The sequence below is a fragment of the Neophocaena asiaeorientalis genome, unplaced genomic scaffold (genome assembly GCF_003031525.2).
Source record: "Neophocaena asiaeorientalis asiaeorientalis breed wild unplaced genomic scaffold, Neophocaena_asiaeorientalis_V1.1 scaffold275, whole genome shotgun sequence".
NCBI classification, from domain to species: Eukaryota; Metazoa; Chordata; class Mammalia; order Artiodactyla; family Phocoenidae; genus Neophocaena; species Neophocaena asiaeorientalis.
In genome coordinates this window covers 3,677,181-3,694,769 of record NW_020173679.1, presented here as the reverse complement: position 1 = coordinate 3,694,769, position 17,589 = coordinate 3,677,181, and the positions used below count along the sequence as shown (strand labels likewise).

Here is a 17,589-nt window from a genome sequence, read left to right as displayed (position 1 = left end):
TTGGCGTGGAAGCCAGACTCGGCAGGGCCCACTCCCTGGCCCTCCGCCCACTTTCCACCCACCCCATTCCCAGCGTTACATGACATGTGCGCCTTGCGTAAGAAGCTCTGTTTAAACACTCTGGGTGGGGTGAGCCCTCCGCCACCCACTGCTGACACAAAGCCTCTCCAAACCCGCTGTTTGACAATCTGCAGCTTTATTTCAGAGCAGAAATAAGTCATTTCCTAACAATAAATATAAAAAAATAATAATAAATTAAGGTTCGAAGAAAAATATGCAACAGAACAAAATCATTAATACTGACAGAGTAGAAAATGTCGTCTAAAGGGGTGAGAGGCCGGATGGGCCAGCCCCCAGCCTGGGAGTGTCTGACACAGGCCGTTGTCTGCCCCCAGTCCTAGCCGGGCCCCTGTCACACACACATTCTCTCCACAAAGTACAAAATATATATTAAAAAAAAAAAAACCCTCCACACAACCAAGCATCCTGTGAGGGCCCCGAGGAAGCAAGTGTTTGGCCCGTGGGGGCTGAGGATGGGGCCTGGGGAGCTGAGGAAGGCACTAGAGGGACGGGAGAACCGCTGTGGGTCTTGCCCAGCTGACTCTGCTGTTTGTCCTCTTCTCGTGAGGTACCCTGCTCCTGTGACTGCTGCAGGCTGACCGCCCCACCTCCTGAGACGGCGAAGGGGAGGTCAGTTTAGCAATGTCCCACGTGTGCGTCCAAAGGCCTTGGCGGGGCTCCTGCCCCCGGGGATGCTGGGAACACGATGGTGACTGCTAAGTGCTTGGCTGTCTGTCCTTGGTAGATGAAGAGGCCCCCCTGCCCAAGGTCCCTGAGCATCTCCTCAGCTCAGGCCAAGGTATCGTCCAAGACCCCCCAGCAGAGCCCTCAGGGTGGCATCAATAAAGAAGGACTAGAAATAAATAAGGTCCCTGGTGGCCCAGCATGGAGCTGGCAGGAAAGCCAGTCTGTTTCTTCAAGTATTCTTAGCTGAGGGGGTCACGAGGTCTGTCAGGGCTCAGATGGGGATCCCCACTGTGTTCACCTGGTCCTTGAGGCCCAGCAGGCTGTAGGCAATGCGCTTCTGGTGGCCGGGCAGCCGCACCCCGATCCTCTTGATGTCGCTGTGCGGGGGAGGGAGAGAGGGAGAGTGAGGGGCCTGCTCTGGAGAGGTGGGCAGCCACGGCAGGGAGGTGAGGGGAGAGAAGAGGGAGCGGGGAGGGGGCCCTGGGTGCCTGGGGGGCAGAGCTCGTAAGGCAGAGGTCTGATGAGTGGATGCATATCCGGAAAGCCTGCCGACACCGACAAAATTCGGAAAGTGATTGAAGCGCTGAATGCGAGCAGCTTTGTTTTCTTTAAATCAAATCTGCACAAAATCTACGGTAGGTGCTGTTTTTGCCCCCATTTTGCAGACTAGAAAACTGAGGCTCAAAGAGGTGAAGTGACTTGCCCAAAGTGACCCAGGCTAAGAGGTGGGGGAGCTGAATCAAGCCAGCTGTGAACAAAGGCTGCCCTCCCCCACCCTGGGGTCTGTCCCCAGGTAAGGCTCCTCCCCAGGCAGCACTGATACCATCACCAGATGCCAGGGACCCTCTGGGGGTGTCGCTCAAAGCTCTCTGCCCAAGGTCTCGTCACAGCCATCGCCTTGTTTCACCTCCACTCCCTCCAAGTTCTCATAACGGAGGAAGGACTCAGGAGATCCTTGCTGAGGGACCATCAGAGGTTAAAGTTCTGCTGGTCTCTAATGGGAGGGCCTTTCAGGTGACCAGATCCAGTGACTAGGTTACCCTGAGGTAGGGGTTTTCCCTTTAGGGACCTCAATTTCCTCACCTGTAAAATGGGATAACAGTGCCTAACTGGAGAGTGGGAGATCCTGGATACTGGTGGCAGAGGGGTAAGGCGGCCAGATACCAGATAGTACCAGATAGAAAGACGCGCCCAGGAGTCCATAGCCCTTCCCTGCCCCTCCTTTCCATGCCCCTCCATCCCCTTGTAAAACCACTTATACTCCAAGAGCCCTGGAGCGGACCTCACTGCTTACTCTGGGAGTTTCCTCCTTCACCATCCTCGTCCACCAGCCCAAACCCATGAAAACACCCAGGTTTTTACGGGCCCTCTCCTGGCTGTAAAGGGAGCTAACTATATGGTGTAAGCTCCTATTTGCAGTTCCGGAGACATGACTTTCAGGTGTGTGGGAGGGCGGCTCAGGGACTGAAGCAGGAAGGCCAGGAGTCAGACATCTGGGAGAACTTCCTAACCCAACACTACAGCGCCATTTCTAACCTATACAGTTGAGGGTGATGGAAAAGAAGCACTGTTTCCCCCATACCTGTAGGTGTCTAAGTGTGGCTCCCAGGTAAGTATTCGGACCAGCAGGGAAGGAGGCACTTACTGAAAAGGCAGGATCCTGGGCCCAACTCCAGACTCAGTGACTTTGAAGTTCTGAAGGCGGGGCAGGGAGTCTGCATTTGATCAGATCCCAAAGACCCTGATGTATGGTTTAAGGACCAGTGGGTTATGTTAGCTATAGCAGAGCAACGGTAGGGCCTAGTGCCCCAGGCTCATCCCCTCACTCCCAGCCCCTCCCAAGGTCCAGGATAGGCCTGGTAAACAGTAGGCCCTCAAGGAGTGTCTGCCAAATGAATGAATGAATGAATGAATGCTTTAGTGGCGACTGAGCCATTGCCCAGCGCTGCCTGGGGCCCCTCTCCCAGGTTGGTGAAGTTAACCTGACAGGGCGGGAGCTGAGGGTGCTTCTGAGGTCCGTGTAGGAGGAGGAGTCCTGGGCTGGGAGGCAGGAGGCCGAATTCTAGTCCTGGATTCCACCAGAGCGTCGGGTGGGTCCTGTCCTGTCTTTGGGCCACAGTTTCTTTATACGTAAAATAGGAGGCTCTGATTAGATGCTTCTAAGCCACCTGCCCCAGCCCCAGTCTCTTCCAACACAAAGCCCCCCAAACCTTCCCTGCCTCATTTCCTAACTATAAACAGGGACACACACAGGATGAGGCTCCCAGACCGGCCAATGCCTGCGGCCTCTTGCAAGTCTGTTCCTGCCCCCGCCTCAGTTCCCCACTCTGACATCCAAGGCAGTCACTTCCTTGGATCAACTCCCATCACAGGGGTGGGGAAGCACATGCCTGAGGCCACCTTCTTCCTGAGCACTCACAAGGCCAGCCCCGGCCTCAGGGAATTCAAAGGCCACAATCTCCCCAGTGAGCACCGACTGTGCTCTGGCCCTTGGTGCAAGGAGAGTGGAGGGAGAGGTGGCCTGATCTTTCATGCTCTCAGCAAACATCCCATCAGCGCCACGCCTGGGCTGAGGGCACTCGGAGACCAGAAGACCCATCAGCCAGTGTCCCCACGCCCTCTCGGGACGCTGTATCCACAGCCTCGCACACTGGATGGGCCTTTTGTTGGACTGGGTATTTTTCTGGGGTGTAACATCCACTGCTTTCATTAGCTCCTCGAAACACATTTAGAACCACTCACTACTCCAGCTAGAAACTCAGGTGAGTCCAAAATAACACGGTGAATGCTCAAGACGAGAAAAGGTGGCCACTGTGGGACCACAGGGAACCGAGCGGCCAGCCCCGTGGAAGGGGCCAAAGGAAGCAGGGAGGCAAAGACGGGGGTAAGGGCATTGAAGCCGAAATCCAGACCCCATCCCAGAAGGGCTGAATTCTGAGAGCGGCTCAGAGCCTCGCACTGGGATCCACAGCATGTGTAGACAGAGCTTTCGGGGTGAAAAAGCACTTTGAGACCCCCCTTTCTTTCATTTAATTGAAGTACTGAAGGAGGCAGTGGTGTGAGTCACACAGGCCCCAGATCTGAGCACCAGTGGAGCTGATGGGAGGAGAAGCAGCGTGGAATGACTTCCTGCCTTTATGCAGGCCTTTTCAAAACACAGCACACACACCCTCCACCGATCCAAGACAGCCCCGTCCCTGCTCCTTCCTGCTCGTGGGAAAGGAATTGGCCGAGGAGCACCCCGGGCTATTTCGGGAAGCTTCTACGAACATGTGTTTCCTGTATGCACTTCTCCGTGCCCTCAGCTCTGCTCACCCAGAAGAGAAACTTCACTGTCCTCAGTGGGAGCTCCTGGAGGGGCAAAGGGGGCCGTTCCAGGTTCCCAGGTTGGAGGAGGGAGCCGAGAAACCCTGGTATTTGCCTGCAGGCTATGGGTGGAAAGCAAGGGCATGGAGGAAAAGGGAAGAGTGACATGGGTTAAGCCCTCACTGCGTACCAGGCATATCATCTGTATTGCACCCATGCAATCCCCACAACGGGGAAACAGAAACCAAGGTTCAAAGATGAAACCTAATTTGACCAAAACCACCGGCTAGGGAGTGGCCAGTGTGGGCTCGAACCCAGGTGTGACTGCAGAGCCCAAGCTTTGGACCCTGCAGTTGGCTGGAAACAAAAGATATCCTGGGGCCCGTCTCTTCTCTCCACATTTCCGTGCCGCCCTCTGGTCAGCTCTGTCCCTGCCTGACTTTCATCCCAGCCTTCCCCTGGGGCAGGCCGGGGCCTAGTCTGAGAGGCCTTGAGCAGCAGGTCAGAAGCCCAGTTGAGCAGTTTTCAGAGGCCTTGGAGAATGTTCAGACACAGGCCCAAATCCCAGAACTGTGACCCAGAACTGTGGGACGCCTGGGTTGTCCCTTCCCATGTGATTCCCAAAACCTCTCAACCCCAAGGCTCATTCCCACCATGACCTTGGACCTTACACAAGCTGAGCTATTGGGAACTAACAGTATTTTTAGAAGCACAAAAAGCTAAGAGGGTAATGTCTTCTCCCTCCTGGGGTGGGAGGAGGTGTCCATGCCAAGTCCATGCCGGGAAGGGTCCCTGATGCTGGAGCTGGGAGGAGAGAAGAGCTCCCATAGGGCAGCCTGACAAAAGGCAGAACACAGGGCCAGGGTAAGGGGTAACTGCCACTTCTTGCCAAGCTGGACCGCAGAGCTGAGAGTCAACCACACGGGGAGAGGTGCCTGGGATGGGCTGGCCTGGTGCCCTCTCTCCTCGGCATCAGCCAGGGAAGTCCAAGGGCTCTGCCCATTTCTTCTCAGCGTCCTGGAGAGGAACGCTGCCCCTAACTGGCTGCGTGACCTCGGGCAACCTACGTAACCTCTCAGCCTCAGTTTTCCTACTTAAATAGGGAAGTAATAATAGCATCTATTCACAAGGCAAATAGGGAATTCAACCAGGTGATGGCTGTGAAGTGAAGCCTTTCTTTTCTCAGCTACAAACTGTGTGACCTGGAGTAAGCCGTGTAACCTCTCTGAGCCTCAGCTTCTCCACTAATGGCCTCCATGGTCCCTGAGCTCTGGACCCTGACTGACCAGGGCTGGAATCCCCCAAATGGCCATGGACCCTGGGCTGTACTGTTTCTGACCTGCCCAGTGGGACTACTGACGGGAACCACCTGCCAAGTTATCATGAGGGCTGATTCAAAGCGCTCAGGCATGGAGCTGGCACAGCCCACGATAAATGCTACGGTTATGATCACAATTACTATTATTTTCTCGCTGTGGAAAAAAGATGTAGGAAGAGGACGGAGCCACGAGTAAGCGACCAGAATTGCTGGCTGCCAGCCTGGTTCTGCCCTTCCTGCAAAGCCACCCTCCCCAAAAGAGAAGGAGAGAGAAAGAGAAGAGAGGGGAGCGTTGGGAAGGTAGAGAGAAGAGCAGATGGGTGGTGGAGCCAGAGGCAGCCTGGGGAGGCGGGAGGCGGGAGAGGGCAGGCACGGGCGGGGCCGAGCGCAGACTCACTCGTTGGTCATCTGCACCACCTTCTCGATGGCCGTGTAGCCGGCCGCCAGGAAGTGCTCAGTGTACTGCTGCATCTTGATGGATTCCAGCCACTCGGACACCGTGCGGAAGGGCACACCCTCTGAGCCGCTGGTGCTGGGCAGCCGGATGGACACCCTGCAACAGGAGATACCGGCCCGCGAGTGAGGGGCTGCGGGGTCCAGCCCACGATGCTGCTCCCTAACCCCGGCAATTCGCTCAGCTGCCCTGTGCCTCGGTTCCCTCATCTGGACAACGGGGCAGCCAAGTCAGGTAGGCTTCCGGGAGTCTGCCTGATGTGTCGGGAGCAGTCAGTGTTTAAAGCTCCTGCCACCCCTCTGCTTCTACTGATGGCACCACCACCAGTTACTACAAAATAACCAAATGTTAAGACAGTCAGGTTTTCAGAGTCACAGTCCCAGCCCGGCCACTTGCCAGCACATAAGACACTTAATTGCCCTACGTCTGTTTCCTCATCTACAAAAGGGGGATGATTACAGGACCCAGCTCCTAAGTTGTTTAAATGAGTTAAAACACGTTAAGCGCTGAGTGCCGTGCTGGCACATTTACTGTATGTGCTGATTGGTTCCGTTAGTGCCACCTGAGCCAACCCGGTCCAGTCTAAGTAAAGCCCACGCGTAACTTCTGAGCCCCTTGCCCACCGCCCCTGGCTGCCCGTTACGCTGAAGTGGCTCAGGAGTAAAACCGGGGGCCCCCTGGACAGAGGGTATGGAACCCACCGGGGGTCAAAGTCAGCCAGGGTCTTGAGGGATTCGGGGGCTCGGATGAGCTTGTCCAAGATGCTGACAATGTCGGCGAACTTGGGGCGGCGGGCGCGCTCCTGCTGCCAGCACTGCATCATGAGCTGGTAGATGGCGGAGGGGCAGTCCATGGGCGTGGGAAGCCGGAAGCCGTCATTAATGGCCTTCATCACCTGGGGGAGGGGGCGAGCAGGATGGTCGGGGTGCCTTCACAGCCCCCAAACTGCCCCATACACAGGGGCTGCTAGAGGAGAGAAGGGGTACCCCCGAAACAGCGGGATTGGCCTCCTTCCTTAGGCACGACACACAACCTTCAGCGCTACACAAAGGACAGGAGCTAAGAGGATGTCTCCAGAGGGGGAAGGGCCTCCTGACTTCGTTCCCTCCAGGGTACCCCGGGCAGCAGCCATGCTGTGTGCCCTGCAGCCAGCCTCCCCACGGTCTCTAGGTGCCTATACTCTCTGCTCCCTCACAGGGTACCCCGGGCAGCAGCCATGCTGTGTGCCCTGCAGCCAGCCTCCCCGCGGTCTCTGGGCGCCTATACACTCCGCTGCCTCACAGGGTACCCCGGGCAGCAGCCATGCTGTGTGCCCTGCAGCCAGCCTCCCCGCGGTCTCTGGGCGCCTATACTCTCTGCTCCCTTCAGCCAGGGCACTCCTCCCCTCTGTGTTCTCACCTGGCTGCTGCTGCTTTATTGTGCCTTAGTCCTAGCTGAGACGTAACCCCCTCTGGGAAGCCTTCTAGGCCTCTAGGCTGCATGAGGCACCAGGCACTTACACACACACACACAGATACACACATGCGTGCACGCACACACTTCCCCCACACCCGCTACTTCTCTCCTCGTCCTTCTGCTGAGTGTAAGCAGGGACTGGGTCTGGAGCTCAGCACAAGGCCTGACACATGGTAGGCCCTCAAGAAACATTCACTGAACGAACCAATGAAGGGGTGTACCAGATGAAGATTAGCCCCCAAAACTCTTCTCTGCCCAGCCCCTGGGGTTCGAGGATGAGTAAAGGGTTTCAGTTCAGATCCGGATGGGGCTGGGCAGGGCGAGGGGGCCTACCTCGTGGTTCGACAGCTCCCAGTAGGGCCGCTCGCCGTACGTCATCACTTCCCACATGACGATGCCATAGCTCCACACGTCGCTGGCGGAGGTGAACTTGCGGTAGGAGATGGCCTCCGGAGCCGTCCAGCGGATCGGGATCTTGCCACCCTGTGGGGATCTGGCCAATCACTATTGTCCCCTAGGCCACCCCCAGGACGATCGCAGTCAGGGCCCTTCCTCCATGCTCCTCAGAGGCGTTCTTGCCTCCTGAGGCCCACGCCCCAGGTGGGCAGGGGACAGGACCCCGGAGCAGAGCGAGGGCTGCTTCACCTCATTGAGGCCCCCATCCCAGGTGACAGCCGCCCCAGCCCTTACACTGGTGGTGTAGGTGGCCTCGGGGTCGTCCTCCAGCACACGGGACAGGCCGAAGTCAGACACCTTGCAGACCAGGTTGCTGTTGACGAGGATGTTGCGGGCAGCCAGGTCGCGGTGGACGTAGTTCATGTTGGCCAGGTACTTCATGCCGGCCGCGATGCCCCGCAGCATGCCCACCAGCTGCAGCACGCTGAACTCGCCATCCTTCTCCTGCCAGAGCACAGGCCCTCAGCTGCCAGCCAGCCAGCCCCGCGCCCACCAGGGCCCCTAAGCGCCAGCCACAGATCCCGCCCCGCCCCGGCCCACGTCCTTACCCGAAGGAACTTGTCCAGAGCCCCGTTCTCCATGTATTCGGCGATGATCATCATGGGCTTGTCTGCAGGGGTGAGCGCAGGTGTGAGGGGATGGCCACAGGTGGAGGGAAGAGGCCCAGGCGGGGCTGGGCACAGCTCTGAACAGAGACCCTATCAGAGGCCCCGGGGGCAGCCCCTCCCCCACCCCCCACGTGGGTCTCCCACAGCCCACTCTGAAGCCGGGCCTCACATTTGGAGACAACGCCCTCCAGGCGGATGATGTTGTGGTGGCTGAACTGGCCCATGATGCTGGCCTCGCTGAGAAAGTCCACCCGCTGCTTCTCTGTGTAGCCGGCTTTCAGCGTCTTGATGGCCACGGGGACCTCCTTCTTGCCCGACACCTTCAGCGTGCCCTTGTACACCTCCCCAAACTCTCCTGCAGGCAGGCGATGTGGGAGACGTCCCAGTCAGCCCGGGCGTCGGCTGCTCCCAACCCGTACCAGGCCCCTCGGCGAGCGCTTAACCTCACCTGCTCCGATCACCTTCTGCCGTGTGACACAGGACGGATGGATCTCGGTGGTGAACTTGAGCACAGCCTGGTTGGGGTCCTCGTATGTGTGTGGGTCCACGTACGTCTTCAGGGGCTTCAGTTGTTCTGGGAGGGGAAGGAAGGGCAGGGTCATAGACAGTTTGGGGAGGGGAGGGGTCCCTACGAGGGGCTGCCTTGGGGGAGGGGGAGGGGGAGTAGGCAACAGTCCGGGCACCTCAGGAGCCTCTGGCTCAGCCCTCTGAGCTGCCCAAGGACGCCCGGGGAGTGCTCTGGCTGCCCCCATCTCTACCACAGAGCTGGGGAGGCCCGTGGGGACAGCAGGCCAGGCATGGAGGCGGCGCTGCATCTCACCTGACTTGGAAAAGTAAACGTCTTCGGAGGACTGGCGCGTCCGCAGGCTCTTCCTCCTGAGAGACCCCATGGGAAACCAAACACGCAGGGAGGTCAGTGCCCGGCACCAGCCGGGGAGCCTCCTGACCCTGCTCTGGTCCAGGTTGCGGGCTGGTGTGCTCAGCCCTCTGCTCAGTCAGGCAGGGGGAGAGGAAGTGAGCAAGCCGGGCTCACTCCTTGGGATCTACACCCCGTGACGGCCCCTTAAGTGGCTGTAATGAAGGCTCTCCTCATTAGAGCTCCCCAGAGCTTCCTGCCCGCGTGTCCCGAGGAAGTGTGGACGTACCGTCATAATGACCACCATGCCCTGAGCCTCGCAGGTGCTGTGCTGAGCCCTTTACAGATCATTACATCTTTACAGCCCACCGGGAGGCAGGGACTAGATTCCTATCAGCCCCAGTTTCCATACAGGTGTCCCACCTAAGCCCCCGGGGCGTAGGCTCCAACGAACCTGCGGTGGATGAAGAAGCCAATTCCTGCCAGCACCAGAAGCAAGACCACACCAACGGCCAAACCACCAATCACTGCCATGTTGCTAGATCCTTCCATGGCTGCCAGGGAGAGACCAGCAGATGACAAGGGAGCCCCCCCACCCCCGCCTTCAAATCATGGTAATACCCCCGGTTGTACTTTAGGGCCCCAAGACACCTGCCAGGTGCCTTTACTAGTGACGGTCCATGAGGATATTTATTCCCATTTCACAGATGGCAAATGAGAGGGCTTCCCCAGGGAATAGAGCAGGTAGTCTCAGGTGTGTGGGACTCTCTCCACGATGCAGGATTTGAACTGGGCCCGCCAATGCCACAGCCCACATCCTTCCTTCTCACAACACTGCCCTGGATACACAGCTGGTTCCCACACCCCCAGCCCTCAATTCTGCCCCCTCCGCAGACTTGGGGCTGACCCACACTGGACTGTCCTAGGCCCTGGCCGACCAGGAAGGGGACACTTCTAAGTTCTTTGATCCATTCCCTCCGCCCACGATGTCCCAGTTGTTTCAGGACTCTGGCCTGGCCCACACCCTGGTCCCTGACTCACACAGTGTCTGGAACTCGTGCACCTTGCTGCCAGCACCCTGGCCCTCCTGCGTCAGCGCCTGCACCTGGACCAGGTAGATGGTGTCCGGAGCCAGGTCATCCAGGGTCACGGAGAAGCCTTCAGTGCGGCGCACGTTGTAGCTGTTGGAGTCACCCTGTGGGTGTTTGGCGGGTGGAGGGACAGACGGTGAGGGCAGGGCCATCAGCTGAGCCCACCAGGGAGCAGCCCCAGCTTAGCAAGGTGACAAGCTATGTTAGCAACCTCGATGCTCACCTCACAGAGGAGGAAGCTGAGGCTCAGAGAAGTGAAGCGACTCACTCCAGGTCATAACCAGTAAATGCGTGACCCGGGACTCAAACCCAGGTCTGCCTGATCCCCAAGACCTGGCTCCCCACCACCCAAGACTATCTCTTCTGGGGATTCCAGAACACTATGTCTTCTTTCCCACAAATCTCTGCCGGGCTGGCCTGGGAGAGGCAACTCTCAGGAAGATCCCAGACCCCACTTTCCTCATCTGCAGAACAGCGCTTCTTCAGATGGCTGTGCTGTGCAGTGAGCGTCTATGTGACCAGCTGGTCCTCTGTTCGAAGCCCAGCGGGGACAGCCCCAACCCTCTGAGAGTTACCTTCTTGCGGTAGGTGACCTCGTACTTCCACACGCGACTCTGCTGCGGTGGCGGAATGCTCCAAGAGACGCTCAGCGAGGTGGTGCTGCGGTCCTCCAGCTTCACCTTGGGGGGCTCTGGGCAGGACGGTGGGGGGAGGGGAGGGGTGTGAAAAGCCACACAGGGGAAGGGGAGTAGTGGGGATGCACCCAGACGCATTCCCATCCACAGCCCAGGCTCCTTAGATCCCGACCTGGGATTCTCAACTCCTAGCTCCAGAGCACAAAGTCCCAGGCTGGGCCCCACCACAGGCTGGCACATCAGGGGTACCCTGTGAGTACTTATGAGTGCATAAATCATAAAACCAAAACAATATCTGACTCTTGCTATAACCTCTTTATGGACCAGGCACTGTTCTAAGAGCCTTATATACAAGAGTTTATTAAATCCTCTCAAAAGCCCTAGAACGCCCATTTTACAGGTGAGGAAACTGGGGCTCAGAGAGGTTAAGTAACCTGCCCACAGTCACAGAGCTTGGAAGTGATTACAGGGACTGTGTCTTTAACCACTTGCTGCTGTCTCTCTCTGAACCCAGCCGAACCCTGCGTGGTCATCCTCATGAAGCCCCACCTGGGCGGGCCCCAAGGGCACAGCTGCCACCCCTGGGCCCTCACCTGTCTGGTTGATGCTGACGCTGGCAGTGAGGAAGCTGCGGCTGGTCACCAGGTCCGAGACGCCGTTGCGGGCCTCTACGGTGAAGGTGTAGTTCATATGGGGCTCTAGGTCGCTGACTGTCACGCTGGTGCGGGTCAGCCCATGCGGTGGCTCCGAGTAGCGCACGCTGGCCTCGCAGGGACCGCACTCGCCCGACTCGGGCCAGCACTGCTCGCAGGTGACACTGTAGGTGATATCCTCGCGGCCCCCGTTGTCCTGGGGGGGCGTCCAGCGCAGCTCCACTTTGGCGCCCATGCCCACAGCCGTGAGGTAGTGCGGGGCGGAGGGCGGGCCTGTGCAGAGGGCAGAGGTCAGAGCTCGGATCCAGGTAGGCCTGGACATGTCAACATCACCACGCCCAGCTCTGTCACCCCTCCCTGACCCGCTGTGAGACTCACGCGTGCAGAGCAGTGAAAGTGGGTCCTGCGGGGCTCGGAAATAGCCTTCCTCACACTCGCAGGCGGTGGCCCCCTCGGAGGACGGCAGGGTGTGTGGGGGGCACTCCAGACAGGGGCTCTCGGATGCCTCGGACTTGAAGAATCCCGGCGAGCAGGCTGGCAGGCACAGGGACAGACATCAGCTCAGCCTGTTCTCACCCCGAGCGACTTTTCCCTCCCTGGCCCTGGGACCCCTGGCAAGTCACTAAACCTCTATGGGCCCGTTTTGTCATTGGTAAAATGTCTTGTGATGAGAAAATGCATGGTAAGCACCTAGCTCGGGCCAGACACCCAGGAAGTGCCTTGCCCTCCCGCTCCAAAGCTTTGCAGCCCTCCCCAGTGGCTCTTGCAAGAAGCGCCATGCCCCTGAGCCTGGCATTCAAGGCCCACATCTCACCTTCCAGCTTCCTAAGAATCCTATCTCACAGCTGGCTCAGCCTTGGACAGAGCACGCTGCCCACCTGGAGATATCCTTTAATCCGTGTGGACCAGCCTGGCAGGTCCCCACCTGGACTGAGAGCTGCCCAGGGCAGTGGCTGCTTCTTCTTCGCCATTTGTGTTTGCTGACTAACAGATTAGACAGGGGCATCAGGATGCTACCTCTGCAGGTGCGCCCCCCGCCCTGGGACCCGACCGCTTTCCTGTGCCGGGGCTGGCTGACCAGGAAGCAGGAAAGGCCAGGCCCCCAGCATTTTCTCCGGACCCGCTTTCAGAGACCCAGTCATTTCCGCCACTCACAAGGGCGGCCAGAAAGCAGCTCTCCCTCCCCCGGTGGCAGGTCCTGTCCTGGCCAAGCCGGGGGAGCTCAGACACCTGATTCCAGAGGCTCCTTCCTCCCACCACCCTATCCTGCCCCTGCCTGCCCCTGCCCCAAGCCCTTTCCTGGTCCCACAGACAGGAAGCTACCCAGACACTGTGCGGGGCTGTCCAGGGATTGGGCATCTGCTGAAGTGGCCAAGATGGGGTGGGGTCACCCAGGGACCTCTTACCCAACCCTACAGTTATCGTTCCCGCCCTCAGCTTACTCTGGAGAGGGTCCTGAGATACCTCCAGCCTCAGTGTCACGTTCATCAAACACTGATCCTCAACTCTGCGTGCAGCCCAGTGCATGGACCTCGAGATGAGACAAAGCCCCTGACCTCTGGGAGCTAGAGCACGTGACAATGTCCACCATACAGGGGTGGGCAGCAAGGACCTACTGCACAGCACAGGGAACTCTGCTCGATGTTATGTGGCAGCCTGGATGGGAGGGGAGTCTGGGGGAGAATGGATACACGTATACGTATGGCTGAGTCGCTTTGCTATGTACCTGAAACTATCACAACATTGTTAACAGGTTATACTCCAATATAAAATAAAAAGTTAAAATAAATAAATAAGGGGTGGGCAAAGGGCTAAGGGGGTAGAGACAAGCTTGGCTGGAGGTTTGTGGAGTCATAGAGGAGATATTTCAGCTGGGGTTTAGAGGCTGAGTAGGAGTTCAGCAGGGCAGGAATACTGGGAGGAGGAGTTAGGGGTGACAAACAGCAAGGCCACTTCAGAATGTCAGCACAGGCCCTGAAAGAGCTCAGGCACACGCTGTAGGGAAGGGGGCTTGTCCAGGACAGAAGGGACCTGGGACCCGACTCCTGCTCTGTGCAGAGCCTGGAGCCCCAGTTACAAACAGCCACCACTGATTCAGCAGCCGCTGTGTGTAGTTCCTGAGCTACGCACTTGACATTCGTTTAGTCCTCACAATAAGTCTGTTATACTAGGCGCTGTTATCATTCATTCCACTTTGGAGGTGAGGAAACTGATGCTCAGAGAGGAAAAAGAACTTGGCCAAAGGTCAACAAGCTCCTAAGACACGAACCCAAAACCCAAACCCAGGATGCCTGACCTCGAACCTCCCTCCTTTCTCACAAACATTTCAGTTTGGAGCAAAGAGAAATCAATACTCTGAAACAAGCCAGAAGAGAGAGGAGAGGAGGTCCGACCTGCTTCAACAGCCAGAAAATCCCCAAACTAATTTCAGAGCAGCTGGGGGGCGGGGCGAGGGGCTGTGCCTCCTCTTAACATACGTCTTCTCATACTGGGCACATTTATGTCCTATGGGGAGAAAAGACTAGAATCAAGCCCGGGGGGTGGGTGGGGGTTTGTTGGGGCCTCCAACACGGCCTCCTTCAAGGAAGGCCCAGAGGTCTTTCAAGTCTCCTATTATATTTAAGAAATCCACGTGTATTTTGCAGTCCTCCTCATAACTTATCTGTTACCATACAAAAATAGCTCTCTCCTCCCCCAAATCTTCAAGTAAAAATGAGACTTCAGAAAGCTGGGCTATGTTTATAGTGGGATCTCAATTCCCCCAAATGCCCTGACTTGTCCACCCGAGGGGCTTATACTCTGGGTAAGTGCTGGCTCCAGGTGGTCCAGGCCCCGCGGAGTAGGGGTGCTCAGGGGCCCCTAGAACACTATCGCATCTTCCCGGCTCAGGCTCTCAGGCTGGGGAGGGACCACGAGCCCCCACAAGGTTTTAGCCACCACCTGCAAAACCCACAATGTCCCCACTCCCCACCACGTGGTTGCTCCCCAGCCCCCAGCCCTATGCCAAGAGGCGGAAGTGGGGGAAGAGGCGGGTTCCATTCTTTGGTCCCAGAGCCCGGGGGTGGCCCGCCTGCTGCCAGCAGGAAAGAGGGAATTTGGAGAGATTTCCGCTGCGGATGTGCCAGATATTACAGTGGAGAGGCAGCACCAACAAGGCATGTACTTGCCTGACGAGAATGTGGTGCCCCCTCCTCCAACCACAGAACTTCAAGGGGCCCTGCCAGAGTGTGCCCGTGCTCAGGGGCCCCAGAGTTCGTGTGTCTGACACCAGCAGGCCCCTGTGTCTTCCTGACTTTGCCTGGTTGGATTTCCTGGCGTGCAGGAAAGGCAAGTGGGGACAGGGGTCACACTTTTCGTGTTCACATATTCTCAAACATACTCACATACACAAACTACCCATGGTCCCTTCGCCAACCAGCAAACTCCTATGCATCCTTCAATACCCAGCTTGAGCTCTTCTACACAGCCCTCCCAGACTGCCCAATTTCTGGTCCCCTTCTGACCATTAGGGCATCTATTACTCAATCTTATGTTTACCAAATAGAAATTGAGCGTTTCCTACGTGTCTGGCACAGTGCTGGGTGCTGGGAGACCATGGCAAGATAAACACTGTTTCTGCTCCAGGGGAATTCACAGCCTGGCTTTCATGCTCCATTGAAATGATTTCTGCATATATTAGGATCCTCTATGAGACTGGCAGCTCGTGGGGAGCAAGAATTATCTGTGTCCCGTGTTCCAGCACAGGGTCTGGCATGCAGTAGGTGCTCAGCTAGTGTTTGCTGACTGGATGGATGAATGAATATGTGAGTAAAGACAAAACCCACGTGCTCATTAAACACGAGCTCTAGGGCCACAGAAATGAGCGGCGTTTCAGTCCCCAGGGAGACCCTGCGGGGACAGTGCACCAGGACACCACCTGCCTGGCACCGGAAGCTGACTCTGACACACCTGTGGAGAACTCCTCTGACGCCGGTCGCCTGGCAGGCCCGGGGCCACTCCGAGCAGGGGAACTAACTGGGGCATGGTGGCTGCACCCAGGGCTGCACCCCAGCTTTTCCAGTTCCCGATGCCCGCCCCTCAGATGGCAGCATGGGGTGTGACTCAGGGACATACACCCTCTGGCATGACGCAAATCCAGCCCCTGGCAGAGCCCCTCCCTCAAGGCCCAACAACCTCCCGGGCTGGTGGTGGTGGCGAGGTCACAGGGTCAATCACAGGGTCAAGAGGTCGCAGTGACAATTCCCTGCAGCCAGTCACCTCCCCAAGCCATGCCCAGCTGACGACCACGTGCACCCCCTCAGCCCAAGGATGCGAAGCCTGGACTTTGTCTGGTGCCCTGACGGGCAGCAAACGGCGACCCCGTAAGTTACTGACCCTGCAAATGAGGGGAACTGATAACTCCAGACCCCGGCAGCTTCTCAGTCCCCAGCAGGCCCTGTCGCCCCCATGGAAGCAGTTGTCCCAGTGGCCCAGTTGCTGCTAGCACCTTGCCCTTTTCCCACACACCCTGGGGAATTATCTGTGCGCATTCCTCCACCAAGCTGTGATAAGCACAGCCTCTGCTTCCCGCTGTCTCCCTACCACCAGCCTTTTATCTTCTGTTTGCTTTCCCTGCCTCCTTCCTTCCGTTCTGGGGACTCACTCACCTCAGCGAGGGAGGGAGGGGCCGCCCCAAGGAGCTGCCAGCATCTGAATTTGCCCCCAGTGTGAGCTGAGGGCAGGGTGAGCAGGGCACAGAGGTGGGAGCTGCCACCCCCAACCCCCCCATTCAGGCCAGAGGAAACTCCACAGAAATAAGGCCCGGTGGCACTCCCCAGGGAGGGGACAAGCCCAAGAGTCACAACGCACAGAGTTCCCCACCTGGGGATCAGCCCTGTCCCGACTGCCAACAGCCCCTGCCATGGCTCAGGGACACCCTGCCTAAGGACCGCCTCAATCAGCTCCTCCCCTTCAACTCTGGACCCTGGGAGAGGCCTGGGCCACTCAGGATGCCAGCACTAGGACCCGGCTCCTTGCACACATGGTGAGGTCACCCAGTCTGCAGCTTGCCAGAGCAACCCAGGTTCTCAAAAGGAACCACGGCAGAAAGTCACAGGAGGTAGGCTCTGATCGCTAAGTCAGCAAGGCTCCAACCTACCCATTTTACAGGTGGGGAGAATGAGGCCCAGAGGGGACTCACCAAGGTCACACAGCTTGTGGGTAGAAAGATATATGCCAGGGGCACTTGGGGACAGCCCTCCCCATGCCAGGCCCCAGCTCTTTTGGTCACTGTTTCCTCTTTCTGGGCCTCAGTTTCCTCATCTGTAAAATGAGGATAAAGTCCTCAGGTTCCCTGGGTTGTTTGTGAAGACAGAAGGAAACCTCGCTTGGGAAATGCTCAGCATGGGATGAGGTGTCCATGAACTGGGGGACAGAGAAGCTGCAGGAGCAAGGGGCTGGGCCCCTGGAGGGAGCGGCAGCCTCCAAGGAGGGAATTCCTGACCTGCAGCCCCACCTCCAGCTCCGGCCTCCCAGCTGCTGGGCTGAGCCTCCGGCCAAAGCCGCTGGCCACCTGCTCACCTGGCCGGCAGTCCCCACGGCTGAGGCACTATCTGGGGCCCCACAAGCTCAGCTGCCGATGCCAGCACAGGAAGCAGAGACCAACAGGGAGACAAAGCCGCCCCGGGGGAGATGACGGTCAGCCTGAGTGACTCCACTGTCCCCTAGGCAGGCCTGGGGAGGGAGGGAGGGGAGTGGGGGAGCTGGAGGGAAGCTAGCTCATTCCTGACATAGCTCACAAGAGCTCTCTGGGCAGTGTGCCCACCTGTCCGCACAGCACCTGGGAGGTGCCTCTCTTCCGTTGTCCATTTAACTCTTTCTTGAGCTGAGAGCTTCCTGGGGAAAGAACTCTCAGGAGAAACAAACGCTGGGAATAACCTGGACCAGGTGCTGGGTGACCTTGGCCTGCCCAGCGCCCTCTCTGGGCTTGGTTTGTCATCAATAAAAGCCACAAAGGGAGACTCTGGGGCCA

General features: G+C 57.9%; 1 protein-coding gene across 1 annotated transcript in view; it reads right to left on the bottom strand.

The window, feature by feature from the left end:
- Window positions 1-1,018: 1,018 nt before the first annotated feature.
- Window positions 1,019-17,589, bottom strand: part of EPHA2 (EPH receptor A2) — a 26,477-nt gene continuing 9,906 nt past the window's right edge. Inside the window, exons 4-17 of the mRNA XM_024749929.1 lie at window positions 11,958-12,113; window positions 11,520-11,852; window positions 10,867-10,982; window positions 10,242-10,395; window positions 9,655-9,754; window positions 9,165-9,220; window positions 8,793-8,918; window positions 8,514-8,699; window positions 8,285-8,346; window positions 7,971-8,180; window positions 7,614-7,763; window positions 6,527-6,720; window positions 5,769-5,924; window positions 1,019-1,124 (exon numbers count right to left, since the gene is read on the bottom strand). Coding sequence (XP_024605697.1) covers window positions 1,019-1,124; window positions 5,769-5,924; window positions 6,527-6,720; window positions 7,614-7,763; window positions 7,971-8,180; window positions 8,285-8,346; window positions 8,514-8,699; window positions 8,793-8,918; window positions 9,165-9,220; window positions 9,655-9,754; window positions 10,242-10,395; window positions 10,867-10,982; window positions 11,520-11,852; window positions 11,958-12,113 — 2,105 coding nt within the window. The remainder of the gene's footprint in view (window positions 1,125-5,768; window positions 5,925-6,526; window positions 6,721-7,613; window positions 7,764-7,970; window positions 8,181-8,284; window positions 8,347-8,513; window positions 8,700-8,792; window positions 8,919-9,164; window positions 9,221-9,654; window positions 9,755-10,241; window positions 10,396-10,866; window positions 10,983-11,519; window positions 11,853-11,957; window positions 12,114-17,589) is intronic.